This window comes from Vicugna pacos, chromosome 2, assembly GCF_048564905.1.
Source record: "Vicugna pacos chromosome 2, VicPac4, whole genome shotgun sequence".
NCBI classification, from domain to species: domain Eukaryota; kingdom Metazoa; phylum Chordata; class Mammalia; order Artiodactyla; family Camelidae; genus Vicugna; species Vicugna pacos.
In genome coordinates this window covers 16483306-16503980 of record NC_132988.1, presented here as the reverse complement: position 1 = coordinate 16503980, position 20675 = coordinate 16483306, and the positions used below count along the sequence as shown (strand labels likewise).

The 20675-nt window shown below is 44.4% G+C and overlaps 1 protein-coding gene and 1 non-coding gene across 17 annotated transcripts in view; one reads left to right on the top strand and one right to left on the bottom strand.

The window, feature by feature from the left end:
- Nucleotides 1-20675, top strand: part of ARHGAP10 (Rho GTPase activating protein 10) — a 301281-nt gene that overhangs the window by 192498 nt on the left and 88108 nt on the right. For all 16 annotated transcript variants that reach the window (XM_072975997.1, XM_072976004.1, XM_072975925.1 and 13 more), the window contains 2 exons: nucleotides 6846-6951; nucleotides 8506-8665. In XM_072975997.1, the coding sequence (XP_072832098.1) occupies nucleotides 6846-6951; nucleotides 8506-8665 (266 nt within the window). The remainder of the gene's footprint in view (nucleotides 1-6845; nucleotides 6952-8505; nucleotides 8666-20675) is intronic.
- Nucleotides 3502-3575, bottom strand: TRNAS-ACU (transfer RNA serine (anticodon ACU)). Its single transcript has one exon. It is a non-coding gene; the product is annotated as a tRNA-Ser (tRNA).

Genomic DNA, 20675 nt, shown 5'->3' with positions numbered 1-20675 from the left:
TGAAGTTGGACGCCTAATTTGGAATCACAGAATAAATTTCTGTCCCCCGCACCAGAAGACCTGTCTTGCTATGTTTGTATGTTTTCTTCCTGTCGTCAAGTTACCCGGGAAGCAGTATCATAATCACAAGGTTCTTTAGTCATTAATGATGAAAAACAAAACTGTTATGGGGTCCAGGGCACTGGTGTTTGCCTAGCCGGAGGGTTCTGTCCTTGTTGGTAAACCTGCGTGGGAAACAAGACGAAATCATGTCATCTTGGTGGGGAGGGACTCTAAAGTCTGGAAATTAAAGGAATTGAATGGTTAATGACATCAAGCTCTCTTAGCCTCTAGATACATTGTTTCCAGGAGATAAGGTCTCCTGCAGAAGAACTCGAGTACTTGATGTCTGCTAGCTGAAGCCACCCTTATCTCTTGGGAAGTGCTTGAATGGTTACTGCTAATGCTTTCCTAAAATTACAGAATTGTTGACTTATGACGTTTAAGTATTGAATTTAAATTTGTCTGTGTATCTTTGATAAGCTCCAGTAAGCTATGATCATATCTTTCTCAGTCTCTGTTAGTTGGCACAGCAACACGAGCAGATCGACATTAAGTGTTGTGAACGCTGATGTATAGTTTCACGATTAAAAATGCTTTTGCTGTGACAGTAAACTCCTGTCCCTGCCATATGTCAGGAATTTGGTGTTATTAATTCAGTATCTTAGATTTTTCAAAAAGTTATGTATGCCTTGGTGTTCTTGTCAACTTACATCAATCAACTAAAATATAATGGAACGCATACAGCATAAGCAACTAAAGATAATTCGTCTTAGGAGACCTTTTTTTGTTTCTGTTTTGAGTACCTTAAAGCCATTATTATGTTGTAGCCACATGAAGATGTCCATTCTTAGAAAGCTTTGATTCATGTCAAAATGGCACAAAATGGAGAAAAAATAGTTTTACTTTACAAGCATTACATCCAAAGTCTTCTTTGGAAGAAGAGGGAAAACCAGGCTTAGCAAAAATGAGTATATCATTTCAAGTGAGATGGGGGTAAGCCAGTAGGGGGGCCCCTTAAGAAAGGGAGTGGAAGGTTTTGATTTTATTTTCAAAATCAATTCTAGTATTTTTAGAAATGCAGGACCTTATCCTTAGAAGGTGGGAAACTATTTTTTCTGTCTTCTGTTTCTGAAGAAGTAATAAATAAATAATTTTTAAAATTAGGTTTTCTTTGGCAAAAGATGATTATTAATGACAAGATAGACACATGAGTTAGAAACAGCTTTTTAGTGCAAAGTTCTCAAAAATTGTCAATTTTTGAATGTACAAAATTCTTACCGTAGGCGGCTTTTTCTTCCTTTGGAATTTTTCACTGTTTTTCAGAGTCCCCGCCTTAATTTTATTTTTAAAATCAAAGCTGTGAATTGGAAATGTTACTGTATTTTTATTGCTTTTCATTTTTCTCCAGCTTTGATTTAGGAAGGCATTATCTTGGCTTTAACTCCAGATTAAAATCTTGATTATAATTGATCCCCTAACTTTTTAGGTAGTTGTACTTTTGTTCTCAGTGACAAATGTAGTCTGTATCTGAATCTTCTATTATGTGACGTGATTGGATTGTTTGTGTTCTGCTTTACCTACATACGTTTCCATTTCTTAGTCTCTTCTGCTTCCTTTCTCCTTAGCAACAAGGTGTCCTGTGTTGTAAAATCTCATTCCTCCTAAACCCCACTCCTGAAAGCGTAAATCGAAACAAACTTAACTTTACAAACATGGGGAGCAACTTAGATGTTCGTGCAGTTGATCGTGTGGCATCCATCCAACGACTTGTCGAGATGTCCATGACGTATTTCACGAAAGGGGCTGTTTGAACATCTCATTACAGAAAAGGAAGGAAAACTCTGAAAAGATGAAAGTTAAAAATTACAGTTTCTTAGGTGAGATTTGTTACAAATAACTTTAAGCAGCTTTTTATGGAAACATAATAGACGTGTGCAAATAATAAGTGTAAATAATAAGCATACAGCGCAGTATATTTTCCCCAAGCGAAGACAGCCATGTAATCAGCCCCTAGAGATAAAAGCTTGGCAGAAGCCCTTCCTCACCCCTGCGTGGTCACTCTCCACCCCCGTGCTGGGTGAGCAGCCTCCTGACCTGTGACATCATAGTCACGAGTTGCTGCACTTGAATTTCCTGTAAGTGGAATCATGCAGAGCAGACTAGCACGTTGGGCTGCTTCTGCTCACCCTGTGAGGTCCATTCCTGTTGAGCGACGCAGTAGACTGTGCACTCTCGTTGAAGCTCAGAGTTCCGCTGTGGGAATATACCGCAGTCTGCCTCTTCTGCTCTCGGTGGGTACTTGAGTTCTGGTTTGGACCGTTACCAAGAGGCGACTGCTCTGACCATTCCATCTTGTGTCTTTTAGTGAATGGTCATATGAGAGGCATTTTTGGCTCATTGGGAAAGTGTGTGTTCTAGGTTGGCAGATACTGCCTAACAGTTCTCCAGAGTGGTTGCACCAGTTAATTATTCCCACCCAGTTAGCGTATGACAGATCCAGTTGCTTCATGTGCTTGCCAAAGTTTGGTGTTCATTGAAAGCCATCCTGATGGGTGAATCGTTGTCCCTCATTGTGGTTTTAATTTCTGTTTTCCTGGTAACTAATGAGGTTTAGTGTCTTTTCATTTTACACGTGTGTTGGTCACATAGAGGTCCCCTGTCATGAAGTTTCTGCTCCAAACCCTCCCCTGTTTTTCTTTTGGGTTGTCTCTCTTTTCTGCCTGATTTGTGGCAGTTCTTGCTTGACTAAATGTATTTCAGATTTTTAGTGATTTTATTCAATGAACTTTTTACCAGTTTTTTCCTAAAATTTTAGTAAAATAAAGTTTTCTAAAATTGAGCAGATATTTAATTTTTCCAGTAACAGAAAAGTGAAGCTATTATCATCTTGAAAAAAAAATTGCTAAGTCCGGCAGAGAAAGACAAATACTGTATGATCTCACTTACTTGTGGAATCTTTAAAACAAAACAAAACAAACCCCAAAACCAAGTTCAGAGATACAGAGAACAGACTGGCGGTTGACAGACATGGGAGGTGGGCAAAATGGGTGAAGGGAGTCAAAAGGTACAAACCTCTAGTTGTAAGATAAACGAGTCATGGGGATGTGATTTGCAGTGTAGTTGGTAATACTGTCTTGCATATTTGAAAGTTGCTAAGAGAGTAGATCTTAAAAGTCCTCCTCACAAGAAATAAATGTTGTAGCTATGTGTGATGACAGACGGCAATTAGGCTTATGATGATGACCATCTTGCAATACATACAAATATTGAAGAATCATGTTGTACACCTGAAACTAATATAATGTGCCTTGTCAACTGTACTTCAGTTTATTTGTTTATTTAATTTAAAAAAATCTACCGACACCTGAAAATTAACTGTTGGGTTTTTTGTTTGTTTGTTTGTTCGTTTCCTTGTTTTTTTGCAGGGGGAGAGGTAATTAGGTTTATTTATTTTTTCAGTGGAGGTGCTGGGGATTGAACCCAGGACCTCGTGCTTAGTAAGCACGCAGTCTACCACTTGAGCTATATCCTCCCCTCAGTACTTCAATTTATAAAAACAACAACAAATCCCATCAAACTCCCCTTTCAAGAGGGGGGATTGCTTTAGTTTTCTTCCCCTCCCTTTCAGTTTCTCGATTTTTGAACCTCTGGTCTGAAATCCCACTTTCCGCATCTCTTCAGGACCTAACTCTTTAACCTGCCTCTTTTTGTTAAATGTGGTCAGTTCAGCCATATCCAGGGCCCCTTCTCTGTCTTTAGATTTCCTGGTTTCTCCTTAACTCTTTTTTTTTTTAACTGAAGTACAGTTGATTACAATGTGCAGTTTCTGGTGTCCAGCACAATGCCCCAGTCTTTCCTTACCTCTTGATAGCACTAGCTTTCCAGTCTTTGCAGGTTTCTTCTCACTTGACATTCTGATGACACTGAACCCCACCCTGGTCGCCCCTTCTCTTCCTCCTCCTTTGCTTGGCTTAGTTGCCAGTGGCATCTCCCCTGTACGTCTTTCGAGCTCTTTTCCCCTAAATGTCCTCTCTTAGCCTCTGCAGTAGTCCGGCATCCTTGGCTACGTGCTGCAGGTCATGCAGCTAGCCTTTGTCTCTGAGACCTGCCCCCTTCCCAGCTGCCTGCGAGAAGACCAGCCTCTTGAATATCGCTTTCTCCATCACTTCCATCATCTTCTTCCACCTCAAACTCTCTTTGCCTCTGCTCTCCTGTCTGTCAGCAGAAGTGCCCATACCCCAGCTAACCCAGACATGAAACCTTGCTCATCTTTGCCTTCTTCCTCCTGACCCTCAGCCAGTCGGAGGCTAAATCCCCTCCATTCTACTCCTTCCATAGTGCTCTCATGTAATAGTAACACAGACAGCAACAGTGGTGATGGCCCCAGCAGTTGAGTGCCTCTGTTGGCCAGCCACTGGGGTAAACAAATGCTTTCTGTATGTCACCTCACTGAATCTCACAGTGGCCTTCGGAGAAAGTGCTGTTCACTTCATCTTGCAGACGAGGAAACTGAGGCCCACAGAGGTTAGGTAACTTGCCTAAGTCCACTCAGCTGTCAGGTGGAAGCAGTGATTCCACCATCTGACCGTAGACCATACTTCTTTGCTCTATTTCCTTATTTGTAGTCCTACCCCTGCCGTGCCCCCCGCCCCTTCCTGCCTCGTGACTTCTTGCCCAGATCGTGTTTCCTTCTTAATTTGCTCTTTTCCCCATCCTAATTCATCCTCCAGAAATGTCAGGTTTATCTTCCCAAATTTAACTCTGCTTGTATTTCTTCTTTACTTTACTTCCAGTGACTAACTCAGAAGTCACTAGTAAAGCCAAGTTCTTCCAAGTGATCTTTACAGACCAAAGTTTGGCCGCCGACCACCATTCTGTAAGCTTGAGGTGCTGTCTCTGGATAGACTGTGTGTTTGCTTCTACTGCTGGCTGAGTCTGGGGTGTACCCCTCACCCCTTCAATTCTGCCCTTCCTGGAAATCTTCCCTGTTTTCTTTAAGCGCCAACTCAAATGCTCTCCCTTATGTGAAACCTCCCTGAGCTTCCCCGCCAGCATGCATGAGGTCCTGGATTCAATCCCCAGCACCTCCGTTTAAAAAGAAAAAAAAAAAAACAATTATGCTAGAGTTTTCAGGGGCATCAACAAAGTGCCTTATGAGAAAGAGGTGCTCAGTTTACCATAGCAGGAAGGAAGGAGGCTCACAGAGAGCTGGCAGGGACTGACCTGAGGACCTCGTGCACGCTAAGCAAGCTCTCTACCACTGAGCTATACCCACCCCGCCTCTTGCATAATTCTCAATAATCATTTTATTGATTTGCTCCATGATTTCCTATCAGGAACACAATAGAGGGAATTTGGGCACATTGTTAATGAGAACCATGGGTGATGATACTTCTAAGGTCTAAGAGATAAAGAGAGTATGTTTGATTCCTAGGGCTGCTATAACAGAGTACCACAAACTGAATGGTTTAAAATAACAGAAATATACTCTCTCACCGTTCAAGAGGTAAGGCCCAAATTCAAAGTGTCAGCAGGGCCGTGCTCCCTCTGAAGGCTCTAGGGATGGACCCTTCCTCTCCTCCTCCACCTCCCGGTATTTCCTGGCAGTCCTTGGCTTGTACACGCATCAGTCCATTCTGTCTCCATGGTCACATGATCGTCTCCCCTGTATCTGTCTTCACATGACCATCTTCCCTCTGTGTCTTTGTTTTCTTGTAAGGGTACCAGTCATGTTGGATTAAAGGACCAGCCTGCTCCACTGTGGTCTCACCTTAACTTGTGACATCTGCAGTGACCTTATATCACATGACCGCTGTGTTAAACACATCCTTTTATTCTGATGTTTGGATATCCAAGGCCTTAATGACCCTGGGGAGACTGCCCTTTCCAGGGCTAACCAACTCCTAGAGATAGGAAACCTGAGTGCACTTCCCATATGCAGACTAACCCATCCAGAGCCCACTTTCCCTCCCCTGACCCCATCCTTCCCGTTCTTACCCTCCAGACTAATGTTCTGTTGCTTTAACCACCTCAGGGCCGGGTACTGGATAATCAGGGACCCTCTCTACACCCAGCAGTCCTAAGCCAGCTGAAAAAACTCGCACCACCAGTGCTAAGCCTGCCTGCCCTGCCTTGCCCGCTCCTTCCCGTGGGTGCTGCAGCTAAGCCTCTTGCCCGAGTTCTCTCCTTGCCTGTTGCCCCCTGACCCCTCCCGGTGCTTCCCTGTGGCCCTGCCTGGCAAGCCTGCTGTTTCTGGGGGCGCGTGAGGATACACTTCCTCCTTCATCACAGTCGTTTCTGTGTCTGCCTGTCCTACCATACCTGATGGCAGCAGGTCCCCGGTACATTTTAAAACACTCACATTCTGAGATACGAGGCGGTTATTGTTTTGGGTGATAAAATTTAACCCCTAAGTGGGAGGAACTTCTTTGCTAACCTTTTATTGGCATCCCCTGATGGGGCAGGACCCGGCAACTAGACTCCTCCAGTGAGTGAGGAGCAGGCTGGAAGGGCAACGAGCCAGAGGGAGAGGCTCTGCCCCAGATCTGTTCTTAAACGTCAGCTGAGGAAAGGCAGTGACTGCAGCTGCGCCGAAATGACCTCATAGGGGAGGCATAGAAGATTAATAATAGGGACAAAGATGGATTTTGTTTTTTTTTCTGAAAGGTGGCAAGATAGGTGTAAATTCTCTGTTTGAAGATTTAACAGATGACCTGTTGTAATTGTTTGTTTTTCGGGATATATTTGATTCTGAGTTCTCTGCTAACTATTTTTTTCCTTTTTCTTTTTTTTTCCCCCTAAAGAAAGCGGCAGCCCAGAATCACGTGTTAACGCTATCCATTTCTTGGTACACAAACTGCCGGAGAAAAATAAAGAAATGCTGGATATTTTGGTGAAACACTTAACTAAGTAAGCCTCCCTTCCTTCCTTCCTTCGTTTTGCTCTGGGTGCTGTGCGGTGGTGTTGAATCTGGATTGCTTGGAAGTGGGGCTGCGTACACAGGACCAGGGACCACACCTGCAAGGGCAGGCTGGACACTTGACTCACTGTGTGTGTTTTGGACAGGAGTGGTGAAATGCGATGCTTTCACAAAGTCATATAATTATTTGCTTAACATCGCTGCCAACAACTCAGGGTTTGAGTTGAAGTAAGAAAAGAGAACATTATACGTTTCCCTGTGCACAGATTCTGGAAATGCGATTATAAGTCTGTTAGCAAATTTAGCTTGGTTTCACACCTTCCCAACTCTAAGTCTGAACATGTCCTTTCAGTGAGTTTAATCCGGTAATAGGTAGTTATTTTGTAGGATCCATTCTGTTCCTTTCATTACTCCTTTAAAAAGCAAGCAAAATCGAATGGCCTGTAATGAAAAAGAACAAGGAAAGGAATATGTTTGTGTGCATATATATAAATAAATGAATCACTATACTGCACACCAGAAATTAACACGTTGTAAATCAACTATATTTCAATGAAAAAGCAAGCAAAATCTGATTAATTCAGTGGAGAAATTAGCTCTTTCTTCAAATATAAGTGACTCCTAGATCACAATAACTGTAGAATTTTAGAGGTGAGAGGAAGCTGAGGAACGCTGTGTTTTAGAACCTTTATTTCATGTGAAAAAGAAACAGAAAGCCAGACGATATTATGGCCTCCCAAGGGTCCTACTATCAGTATCACCATTCATTCATTTGGTCAGCAAATAGATGTTGAATGCCTCCTTAAGGTACTAGCTGATACAAGGGCACATAGCTGAACAAGATAGACAAAGTCCCTACTTTCATGAAGTCCCTTCTTTCTAAGAGGGAAAAGATCATAAACAGATGACAAATAAAAATAGAGAATGGTTTCAGGTGATTAAATGACAAAAAGATGAAGTAGAATGAGGGATAAAGAGTATATATTGAGTGTAGGACTACGAAGATGGTTATGGAAGGTCTCTTAGAGGATGCGACCTTTTGAGTTGAGACCTGAATTAGGTGTCAGGGCTGCTAAGAACAGTTGTCCAGGTTGTTCACTGCACAATGGTACTGGGCCCAAAGAGATGAGTGTGGGTGTTCTGACCAAACTCTGTGTGCTTGTGAGGGTAATTTTGACAAACGTACCATGTGGTCTCGTATTCCTTGGAAGCAAAGGGATAATGATCTGGGGAAAGAAAGGATGTTCGAAGTAAATTGGAAGAGTAAATGAAGTCCGTCAGGGACCCAAGCTTAGCATATACATGAGATTATTAAAAAAGACATATGGCTAAGCAGAACATCAAAGAAAGGGAAGTAGGAAGGTAGGCAGGGACCTCCTGACCTAGGGCTTTGTCAGATCCGGGTACTTGAGTGGCAGATACAGAGAACAGTGGTGTCTGACCCCTTGTTTTTAGGGGAATACAGAGTTGTAGAGTATTGTACTTTCCGTAGTTACTGCCCTTCTTTTAACCAAAGACCTTTCTTTTCCCCTCATCAATACTAGTGTTTCCAATCACTCCAAGCACAACCTCATGACCGTGGCAAATTTAGGAGTGGTGTTTGGACCAACTCTGATGAGGCCACAGGAAGAAACTGTTGCAGCCATCATGGATTTGAAATTTCAGAATATTGTCGTGGAAATTTTAATTGAAAACCATGAAAAGGTAAAACTTCTTTTTGTTGTTGTTTTTTCCTTAAGGAAATTCCTGGTCTGGGCTCGTCTCCATGAGAGTTAGAGCTAAGTTCTTAGATTTTCCTTCTCTCTCTCTATTTAATTTTATTATCATGGTGGTGAGTGGTGACCTTCTGTCTTCTGATAAGAGTTTTTCCAGAAATCTGAAGCTTACCTGGTCGTCTGTTATCTCACTGATTTAAGGAGGAAATGTTTAATCCAGATGCAAATGAATATCAGCAATGTTATTGTGGACTGTTGATGGTTTTTGCTGGCTTTGTTCCTATCCTTGGATTTCTCCCTCAAATTCTATTTTCTGTAACACATGGAAGATATTTCTGTCAATCTGTGTCTTATTCTCCCCAGAAAAACACACACAGCTCTCCCTCTCCGTACAGTTGTGTTAACGTCCTTGACTCTGGGGACTCTAGTTTAAGAATCTCTGGTTTAAAATGAATAATCTCTTAGGTAATGTATCTTGTTGTGTGTTTCTCTGTATTCAAGGGAATACACGATTTTTCAAAATACAGTAGACTCAAGACCTTTCACCCCCCCCCCCATTCTGTTCATGTAGATCAGGACCTTTCTAATAACTTTCCTCCATTCTCCTTCTGAGACAGGGAATTTGAAAACAGTTAAAATGCATGGACAACAGCTTGTTTATTATTATTTTGTTACATTGAGATTGCATTATATGCCAAGCAGGCATGAGGTGCTGGGATATGAGGAAGAACATCACAGCCCCTGATGGTAAACAGGTTGCCGTCTGGGGGCTGGAGCCCTGTTCTGGGACTTGTATCCCGTGCACACATGCTGGTCTAACGCCCTGTGTAATTTGCTTATTTTCCTAGTTGTTATGGAGTTCTCTCTCCTAGATCTTTGAGGGCAGAGATCTTTTTGAACATTTAGAATAATACCTGGTACATGTTAGGTGCTCAGTTAGTATTTATTTGATGAATGAATGGATTCAGTGAAATTGAACGGGGTCGGAGGAGTGGGAAAGAGGCAGACAAAGGCAGGTGCAGTCCCTTTCTTTACTGATGTATAGTCAGGTTACAAGGCTGTGTTAATTTCTGATATACAGCTTAGTGGCTCAGTTATATGTCTGTATATATGTCCCTTTTTGTATTTTTTTCATCATAGGCTATTACAAGGTAATGGATATACAATAGATCCCCATTGTTTATCCCTTTTGTATATAGTGGTTGATGTCTGCAAATCTCGAACTCCCAATTTATCCCTCCGCCCCCCTGCCCCCCTTTCCCCCTGGTAACCTCAAGTTTGCTTTATGTGTCTGTGAGTTTCTGGGAGGTGGAGGCCGTTTGAGCAAAGCAATGCAAGGACATTTCTTGGATTCTTGCTGTGTTGGCTGTTTACTAGAGCCGTTCTAAGCTTGTGCGAACATCGATTCCCACTGAAAAGTTAAGCTTGGAACCTGGCCAGAGATTTTCTTTACCAGTATGGTAAAAAGCAGCTGGGGTATGGGTGTCAGACGTTTGTGGGTTTTTTGGCTTCTGTTTTTGTTTTTTGGCAGCTCGTGGTGAATTTCTGCCTCCTTTTGGGGTCCTGTCAAACTGTCATTCAGCGTCATTAACGTGTTTGCTGAGCTGTCCAGACAGCTTCATGCAACGGTGGCTACTATACTTAGACTATTACCTTGAGACAATATTTAGGAGTGCAGTGCTCATTAGACTAAATCCCAAGTGGAGAACTTTTACCCAATTTATTTGCGAAACTCCTGGCTCTGGGTCTTGCTCTCAGGTAAAAGACTTTCCATCTCAGGCTGAAGCTTCCTGTTTTCTTCTCTTATTTGAAGCTGAGGAGATAAGTACGTGGTTTTTCCTGCTGGGCGGTAGAGAAGGCGGCTCTCACCTTGTTACCAAATCCTACAGGAACCTCCAAGTGGCATTGGTGAGCCAGTTACAATGGTTACACGGCACATGACACTGGACCCACTCTCTGAGATGGAGCTGAGCAGCCTCTCAGTTCCCCTCTTTCTTTCTGCGGCCAGGCTGGCTAGCGCTATGGGTGCACAACGGGTGTTAGGTGAAGTGCTGTGGTTTCCCACCAAGAGGAGGTGGGATACTGAGTTTCAGGTACTTCGCTGAGCACGTGGGCTTAGGTTTGGAATCAGAGGGCTGCTTGGGGTGGAGGTGGACGGAGTAGCTGTTAGCTTAGGCTAGTGGACATTTTTGAGAACTTAATTTCCCCACAACCTCTTTTTTTCCCCTCCGATCTCATCCTTGGCCATTTTGACTCTCACTCCCAGCTCTGTTCCTGCTTAACCAGACTTCACCTCGGAGCCCAGGCTCTACCGTGTGGCAGAGAGTTTCTGCTGACAAGGGTGGTTGTGTGGAGACACTTCCCATGGATGCCTGGCCCCTCCCGTCCAAGCCAGAGGTTTCCTTGACGACCGATCCCCATGGACCACCCAAAGGAGCTTCCGTTTGCCTCAAACGTGGTGAGGCAGGGATACAGCTCCTCTTAATGTTTGAGAACGAAAAGCAAAAGGACAGGGAGGAAGGATAGGAAAGGTTAAAAAGAATAGTCTTGTGAGGAAGGGGAAATTTTAATTCAAAACAGGAGGGGGGTGGCCCGAGCAGTGAAATGAAGAGGCTCAGTAGAGTTTGTGAAGGAGAGCGGAGCAGGGGAAATGACAATAGAAGGAAAATGTTTTCTTTTCCTCAGTTACTTATTTTTCTTCCCCCGGAATGTGAAAAACGTGAAGTCTGACCAGGAAAGTCACTAAGTCAGAAGAAGGAAACTTTCAACATGTAATTAAAGCAAGAAAGTGCCAGATTAAATTTGGAGTTAGAAAAAGACCCCTGGTTAATCTGCTTTGGAGATCACATTTTGTCCAAGCCTCTGCTGTTTTCATACAATCCATACATACCTTATGGGAAACTTAATCCATATGTTTTGGCTTCATTTCCACTCAGTACATTAAGATGTTGTTTTAAAAGAAGTTTTCCATGGGCCAAAAATATTATCAAAGTCTTTCTTCCCTTGCAAACCAGAAAATTGCATTTCCCAGGTGGAAAGGGTACTGTGAAACTCCCAAGGATTTTCAAATTGGGGTTGAGCCATAAAATTTGTGTGTTTTGCATGAGTTTTGTTGTTATGATATACAGTGGTCCCTTGGTATCTGTGGGGGATTGGTTCCAGGACCCCCTGTGGATACTAAACTCCACAGATGCTGCAGTCCCTTATATAAAATGGCATAGTATTAGCATATACCCTGTTCACATCCTCCCCTCTCAGTTAAATCATCTCTAGATTACTTATAATGCCTAATACAATGTAAGTGGTATGTAAATAGTTGCCGGTGTGCGGCAAATTCAAGTTTTGCTCTTTGGAACTTTCTAGAACGTTTTTTGGTGGTGGTGGGGATATGTTCTTTCCACCGTTTGTTGCATCTACTGACGCAGGACCCAGGGAGGGCCGGCTGTACCTGTTATGGATTCATTCCGTGCATTTGTGATGAGCTCCTGCTCTGAGTCAGACCTGGTGTGAGATGCGGGAGAGGCAGAGGCAGGCTGGTGGGGAAAAGGAGCGATGCTGGAGAGGAGGCGCTCTCAGATATGCAGAGAAGGCTGCCGAGACTTCAGGGGGGCGTTTACATCCAACTGTGGGGAGTCTGGAGAGTTTCCTGAGTAGGTGATTTGAGTCAGCTTTAGGATGGAGTTGTAGCAGGTGAAGGGGTTTTAAGGGGACATTTCAGGAGTCAGTGTCTTCAGAGAAGCAGAGTTGGCGTACGTTCTGGAAAAGCTCCTGTTGGATCGAGGGTTGGGGGCAGGAGGTGAGATGGGAAAGAGCCTTGGGCAGCTGTGGGGAGGTGGAGAGCGCTACCAGGGGGCTTTGGATTTAATTTTAGAGGCACCAGGGCCTCGCACGGTTTTCAGGTGAACTGCTTACTCTGGCAGCACGGTTTGCAGTAGCAAATAGAGGAATCAAAGGCCAGGGGAGAGGTCCTGTGATGTGGGCGTGAGACTGGGGACGCAGAGGGGGAGAGCTTCGCTTGGTGAGAAGGAATAGACAAAACCCAGGCGTAGGATTTGTGGGGCATCGCAGAGGAAGGTGTTATAAATGGCGCTGAGTACTCAATCCCGGGAGTTTATCTTGGTGTTATTAATGAAAGGAAGGAAAGGGAATTAAGAAGAGTTTAGTCTACAACATGCAGAATTTTAGTTGTTGTCTGAATATCCAGCAAGAGAAGCCCAGCGGACAGCTGGAATTGTGGGGCTCAACCTGAGGAGAAAATTTAGTGGTAGAAAGTGTAATACATGGTATAAGGACATGATACAGGTGTGAGAAAGAATGTATTGGTTCATTTACTATTTATTAGGGTATTTATCTCATGTGACACATGTGTGTGTAATCCCCGTTGCATACATCTGTAATGGTATCCTTATATATGTACAGAATTTTTTTTTTACATGTCTTATCCCTTTATAAGTATGAGAAAACTGAAGGGTGATAGAGCACTTGCTCACGGGCACACAGCTGGTAAGTGGCAATACTTGGGTCTGTGGTAAGGATTGTTCAACTCCAAAGCTTTCACTTTTCATCACTAGGAGAGAGTAAGAACCGTATTTCTGAGAAGCACTGAGATTTTACTCTTAGTGATAAAAGAGGAGGCAGGAGGAGCCCAGACAAGTTCGGTGTCAGGTGGTCGAGGGGCGTTGCTGGTGGTGCCAGGTGCTGTCAGGAGATGGACAGATATGGGGCCCAGCAGACAGCGTGTGTTCTCCCCGAGAGTAAAACGTCTGTTGAGAGCAGCTTGCAAGGCCTTGAGTGTTTAGGAATGGATGATAAATAGTATGGATCTACTTCTGGCTTTTCCCGTTGGATGGAGGAATATGTGGGAGGAAGAGTCAGAGCAGATGTGACGGGGGAGGAAAGGATGGAGTGGGACCCCTGCACCAGAGTTGTAGACCGCTCACTCATTGTTCTCATATGCTGATCACCCCCATAATCTTAAATTTGTTTTCTATGTCTGTGAGTCTGTTTCTGTTTTGTAAATAAGTTTGTCTTTTTTTTTTTTTAAGATTCCACATATAAGTGATATCATATGGCATTTTTCTTTCTCTTTTTAGCTATTTCACTTAGAAGGGCAATCTTCAGGTCCATCCACGCTGCTGCAAATGGCATTATTTCATTTTTTTTTATGGCTGAGCAGTATTCCATTAAATAAATATACCACAACTTCTTTATCCAGTCCTCTGTCGATGGACCTTTAGATTGTTTCCATGTCTGGGACTGACTTTCTGACCTGCACCCACCTGTCTTTGCCAAAAGCTGGAACAGCACGTCCCTGCTCCCAGGTTCATGGTGGGATGGACGCCCTGTTCAGTCCCCACTTGCAGGTCAGTGGCAGCCACATGTGGACCGTGTGTGATCTGGGCAGCCTGGCCTTCCATGCCCGTTGCTGCAGAAACGACACTCAGCCTCGCCCTCTGCGGGCTGGCCTCTGCTGCCCTTTAATGCCAGCGAGACCCAAGTGAGTTGTGTTACAAACCGTTTTCCGCTGAGGGCAAGGCACCTTCCTGTCTTAGAGCATGCTTGTCTTTTAATGGGAAGAAGAGTTCTTTTTAAAGAAGAACCCAGCCTGCAATGCATCTTGATTTAGCTTGGCTGGCACTGGGTTGCTAAGCCGCACCAGTTTTCGTGTGAGAGAGAAATAAATGTCTTAAACAACAGCAACAGTGATAAAACTCCAGAGTTTCCAGAAGTCGGCGTCTGCCTGAGTGGCTGACCGTTCCACGTGGACCATCAATCCCTGATGAAGCAAGGATATCTGACCAATTTTCAGAGGGTGTTTTTATTTTTATTTTCTGCCCCTTCCAGTTTTCACGACAGTTGGCCTCTATGGCAGAACCTCTCAAACTTACTTTACTGTTAGATTTTTTTTTTCTTTCTCAGCAGGGCCTTGCATTTTCTGGGGTGTTCAAAAAAGACAGTTTAAAAGCACAGAAAACTTTGTCTTTCTCCTTCCTTTAAGGGGAATTGGAAAATAATACTGACCGTGTCTTCCCAGGTCTGCTCTGTTCACTTAGCCACGGCATGGGACACTCTGCTTCACGCTGTGCCGTTGCCCTGTAGATGGCAGACAGTATGTTCCAGTGGGACCAGAGTGGTTTGATGCGGGAAAATTTGGGAGACAAGGGTCTTGCATCCCGCAGCATCTTAGGGTCCAGTTGAGACAAAGCACTGAGTCTCTCCGGAAGAGTCAAGAGCTGCAGTCTAGTAAGGGGGGTAGACTTATTCTTTGTTGTCTAAGAAAGCGTGCTCGGTACAAGTGAGCAGAACTTGCCTGGAGGGGGGGTTTAGATTCAGCGGAGGGGACAACTTCATATTTTTAATCATGAGACTCTGCTCGTATTAGAGATGGGACTGGGGAGTTGGAGGGAAGTTAACCGATGTGTGACATCTGGCCCACTCTGAAGTTCTCTGCCAGGGTCTCTGGAGACACAGAGATGCAATGACAGGTTCTCAGAGCACGTCTCAGCGCCTGGGACTTGGCGCTCTTTGGTATCTGTAGAATTAAAAGTGATGAGGACCAATGTGATCTTCTTGTTCACCTCCATTTATGTTGTTTGTATTCCCAGCAACACTGAGAGTACATGGAGGGGAAAATCAGAGTCTGAGAGTGCGAGGTGGGCGTGGGGGGTCTGAGCAGGTGGGCTGCAGAGGAGCGGCCGTGGGTGCCTTTCCTCAGGGGACTGCGGAATGGGGAGTGTTTGTGAGCTTGGCTTTTTGCGTGGACGAAGTGCCCCCTTTCAACGTTTCTCTGTCAGATAAGGAAACCAGCTTTCAGAGCCGTCTCTTCTGTCTCTCACAAGATAAACTTGAGAACAGTAGTGATTACAATAGCCAGGACTGGCAGAGAGGACTGGGCTCAGCTCCTTACCTGACCTTTTCTTGCACTATTCTGTAGGATTATCACGTAACAGAGCAGAGCAGGCTCCAAAGCGAAGTTCCTGGGGTTGGAATCTCAGCCCCACCAAGTTGTGTGGCCTCTGTGACCTGGGCCCCCCACTTAACCTCTTGTCTGCTCCGTCATCTGTGAGGTCGGCATTGCTTAAGGTCTCTGTCCAGTGGAGACAGGAGGCAAGGATGCGGGGAGCTGCTTTATAGAGAAGGAAAACGAGGCTCAGGGAGGCTCCGTAACTTGCTGAGCCCCCATTGAAAGGTCTTCTGCTTAACTAATGAAAGGAGCCCCTTTCCATTGTTCTGCGACGTGCCACAGGGCCAGAGGGAGGAAATCCGTGAGGGGCCGATTGAAGACGGCGTCTCTGTCCCAGTCAGGTCTTCAGAGTGCAGCCTCGAGATCTCATTTGAAGTCTCTTGTGTTTCCCTGAAGTTAAAACCGTTCTGAAACCACGCTGCTGCACTCAGTCAGTGATGACGGAGTGTGGACCATGGGCTAGGACCTCCGTACCTTTAGAATAGCCAACGCTCACGTCCTCCCCAACTGGCTAGTGAATATTAGCCAAACTAAAGATCGACAGTCTTAATTCACGGACACTGGGGCGCGAGTGTTCCATTTCTGCTGGGCTTCCGTTAATCCTCCAGTTGTCACTGGAACTAAAGGTGGGAGTGGGTAAAATGATGACTTGGTGAAGCAGCTACTACAGAGGGTCATCTGAGTAGAGATCTTCCCATGAAGTCGAACACTGGCCTCCCTGGGTGTGTCTGGAGTCCTCACACCGCCCCGTCTAGGGGTTTGCTGGAAGGACTCACGGGCGTCAGCGTGTATGGTACTCACTGGCTTATCACCCCGATGTGCTAAGAACACACAGGAGCAGATGACGGCACAGGTGGAGTCTGGAGGACTCACACGTAATTTTCCTCCTAGTATCACCTCCCAGGAAGGGTCACACACAGCAGACTCTCCCCCCACCAGTGCCGAAAATATAGCCACATGCATATAATGTTTCCGTTCAGGGAAGCACCTTAGAGACTCAGTGCCTGTTGGGAGATGGTCATGTTGGCATCCTTTGCGGAGTGGGTATCAAAATTCTAGACTCCCAGAGGGAAAGCAGGTGTTTCACATAACTTGTGCACATGCACATTTGTGTGCAGACAGTTGAGGCCCAGTGGGCCCTCCCAACCATTTAGGGAATGTTTTATATCGGTTGAGTTAACTTTATCACCCAAGTTCCCATATGCAAGCCAAGGGCCAATTTTGCAAGCAGGACTTTCTAAGGATGGCCGTCCCAGACCTGCTCTGTTTGCTGTTTTCTGTACACCGAGCATCTTTTCCCTGCCTCCATGAGGAGCTTGAGGGGCAGGGGTGAGGGTGAGTTCCTGTTTTTCCTGCAAGGATGTTCTCTGTCATTGGGATTCACAGCCTTTCCCCTTTCTGCTCTGAAAGTGTCTTCTCTGTCCTGTCGGGGAAGTGCATGTTGTCCGCCCTCTTGAAAAGTGCGGGATTAATTTTACTGAGAAGCACCACAATTGAGAAAGAATGTGGTCAGTCCGGGTTAAGTAAATTTCAAGCCATGCAACCTTATGTCACTGCATTAATTTGGCACAGGGTGGAACGTCCCTCAAAAGCCCTTCTTGTTTTAACTTTCCAGTTGGTTGATTTCTCCTTGAGAGTGACCCCAGAGGGCAGGAGTCAGTTTTGTTAGCTTTACTTCTGTTTTCACCCTTGAGCTCTGTTGAGTGCTGTCCCTGGACTCATGTCCCTGGACATTTTCCCAAGGATCCAGGTGCTGCCGTGTCTGTCCTGACCCCCCTCTCCTCTGCACCAGGTTGAAACTCCCCGCCTTACCGCAGCCTTTGCTTCCTGGTGTCTGGGTGACACTGACCCTCCTCAGACCTGCTCCTCCCTCTGTTTAATCTCCTGGATTTTTCTCCAAAAACCCTTTTCATTACAAAGTTTAAAGAGCTCTCTGCAGCCTTGTCAGGATTCCTTAGATGAGCTCACCATCCAGTGTTAACACGGTCTTCCTCCTCCCATGAGCTGTCTCAAGGTCATTATTTCTTTTCATGCAAATATTTGTAAAATTCTTTTTACAAATCTGTAAAATTCTTTTCACTTTTTTGGGAGGGGTATCTTAATGATACCCATACTAAGAGTATCCCCTGATCCATAGCAGTTTAGAGGAAGGGCTTGATTTTTACTTTTGTTTGTGTCACAGGTCCTCTTGACCAGGGAGTGGTGAGTTCTGTTCATCTTTATGCAGTAGTTTGTGTTTCCTGTTACTCTAGAGATACGAGTTATCTGGAATTCTAGAGGAGAGCAAAACCTGTTACTGAAGGCAAGTTTGTGTGCCCGCCGCACCATGAGGCCAAACAAACTGAGACGTTCAGGTTTGGAGCAGAGAAAGGTTTATTGCAGGGCCCAGCAAGGAGGACGGGGTGGCTCATGCCCAAGAAAACCCCGAACTCCCCGAAGGGTTTCAGCCAAGCATAGTGAAAGGACAGATAAGGGAGGGTGGTAGCAGGGTACCTGATCAGCTCGTACACAAGCCTCTGACCGGTGGATGTGGAGGGAACAGGGCGGTCAACACGGTCAACCTCTGGGCACCAGAAGGTCTGGTCGCCATGTACTCTTGATCATCAAGTAATACATTTCTTCCCTTCAGTGGTGGTTTTATGCATCTGAAAAACCCAGGAAATATACATGAAATACTGTTATCTGGGTGCTTCAGAGAGGAGCTGCAGCAGAGGGTGTGGGGGAGGGGTCTGACCCTGGAAGGCCCCACAGGGTCCTGCTCGGTTACAAACTTACTCACCTAAAGCTTCCTAAGACCTGTAAGTACAGTACTTAGCCTTGAATCTGCTTCACACCAACTGGGGGCTATGGATGAACCAAGATGGAGCATCAGTTAGTGCCTGAGGCATCCAGGTGATGTGGACATAGGAGTTCATTATAATATTCTTCTTACTTGTCTGTATATATAAAATTATCGATGATAAAAGTTCAATAATCTGACATTTGGTGCTGGCATCTTTTCCTTTATACAATTATTCATTCATCCAACAGGCATTTATTAAGCTGCTTTTTCATGACTTGTACTATATGGACAGGCAGAAAAGATTAAAAAAAAAAAAAAGCAGATCTTGCTTTCCAGAAGTCCCAACATTTAGCAAGAAAGACAGTGGTACAACTGACTGACACAGCAGAGGTCTAGTTACCCGGTCTGAAGTTTGTGTTTGAGGTTGGACCTATGAGAAGCTAGTGGCTTTCTTTGTCCAAAGCCAGGTTAGGGCCGTTTTTGCACTTGAAAGACTTAAGGTGCTAGGCATCCCTTTGTGAATCACCTCAGTTGTTTCCTTCGGAAGATACGTACCTCCTCCATTCACAGCCGTGAGTCCTGCAGTGGATACAGTGGGTGTGATGGTGAAACGTGAGGTTCCTTTTCCTACGCCTGCTAGTCCGCTTAGGGAAGAGGTTCGGCACCAAGGGCTTCCTGAGCACCTGGAGCCCCGGATGCTGGCCAGCTCTAGACACACTGACCGGGAATCCACCAGCCAACGCCAAGCAGGCAGGGAGCGTGGGTTTGTCCACATTTTATAAACTCAGACAAGAAACCGAAGCTTGGGGAGTTGAAATTAACTTACCTAAGGTCACACAGCTTGCTTTATTCATTTACAGCCTGCCTTGTTCCAAAAAGGATTTCAGTCAGTGCAGCCACACAGTTAGAAAGTTCCTTGTGGTCTCTCTACCATCCCAAGAAAAACAAGGTCGTATTTTTTTTCTTTTTAAGCTTAAATGATGCATAGTGTTTCAGTCAATATTACTACATGGACGGCTCCCAAGTTTAAACTGCACAAAAGTGCTTATGTATGTCTCTGTTGGAATGTGTGGAAGGAAGAAAGGAAATTGCTGAATTTGATTTCATAAAGTCATGAGCTTTACATAGTTGCTGGAACCATGCATGCTGATGCCTGGTCACATGCACGAGAAAATTCTTACCCATCATTGCACCACTGGTGTGTAGTTTGTCATCATTATCCCTTATTCTTAATTACTGAAATTGTGCACAGGCTACAGACTGCAGATTGTGCCAAACCAAACATCTAAAGTGGTTGGATTAATAGGTTTTGAGGACTATTTATAATCCTTTGTAAATGATAGTAATTCTGTCTGTGTTCCTGTAAAGAAACTGCACATCAGAAACTCACACAAAACCTGGGTCGTAATCTCAAGCACGTTATTCTCGGTATCTAACCTCCTGTTCCCTTTTATTTGTTGCTGACTGTTTTCTTTTTTTGTATATTGAAAATGGAATTTATTTATAGGCTATGTTTTTTTTATTTAGGTAATTGTTTTTCTTTCCCTACCTCAGCAGTAGGTAAAAGTGGAGACATTCTTTCTCCCGGGAAGGCTTCAAACCCTTGGTTTCTCTGGAATGTTATTTCTCGTTAGGTGGAAGTGAGGGAAGTGACCCCTAAGAGGATTAGTCATCATTTTCAAAATTTAATGAAGGAATTAGGTCGTTTGTGATTAATGTGCTAATAAGCTCAGAGTAAGCTGTACTTAACTGATGTATTGATGTGGAAAGGTCTTTGGAGTGATAATTGTTTAATGTGTATAACCACTAGTTCCGTGGTTCCTACAGAACTGTTTCTTACAACGTCCAGGACCACAAACACATCCACACTTGAACTTTTTTGGAAGTCTGCTGTGGCTTTATCCAAATCCCATGTAACTTAAAAGAAAATTCTTTCACTTCATTATTCAGATGAATCCAACCTGTTGTAAGTTGTTTCTAATTCTCCACTGTTTCCCCATTCTTGGCAGCTTGCCTGTTCATTACTCTAGGTCAGTGATTCTTAACCAGTTTGAATGTTTCATACCCCGTCAAGAATTTGGAAGGTAACAATCAATCCCGCTTTCTGAAAAAATGCAAATGCATATGCGCCACTCACGTGTGATTTTAGGCCATGTAGTAACACTGAAGTCTGTAAGAGACATCTCTTTATTACAGGTAAGGAACTCCTGCTCTAGGCGAAATTAACTTGGGTGATATTGAAATAATTTGATA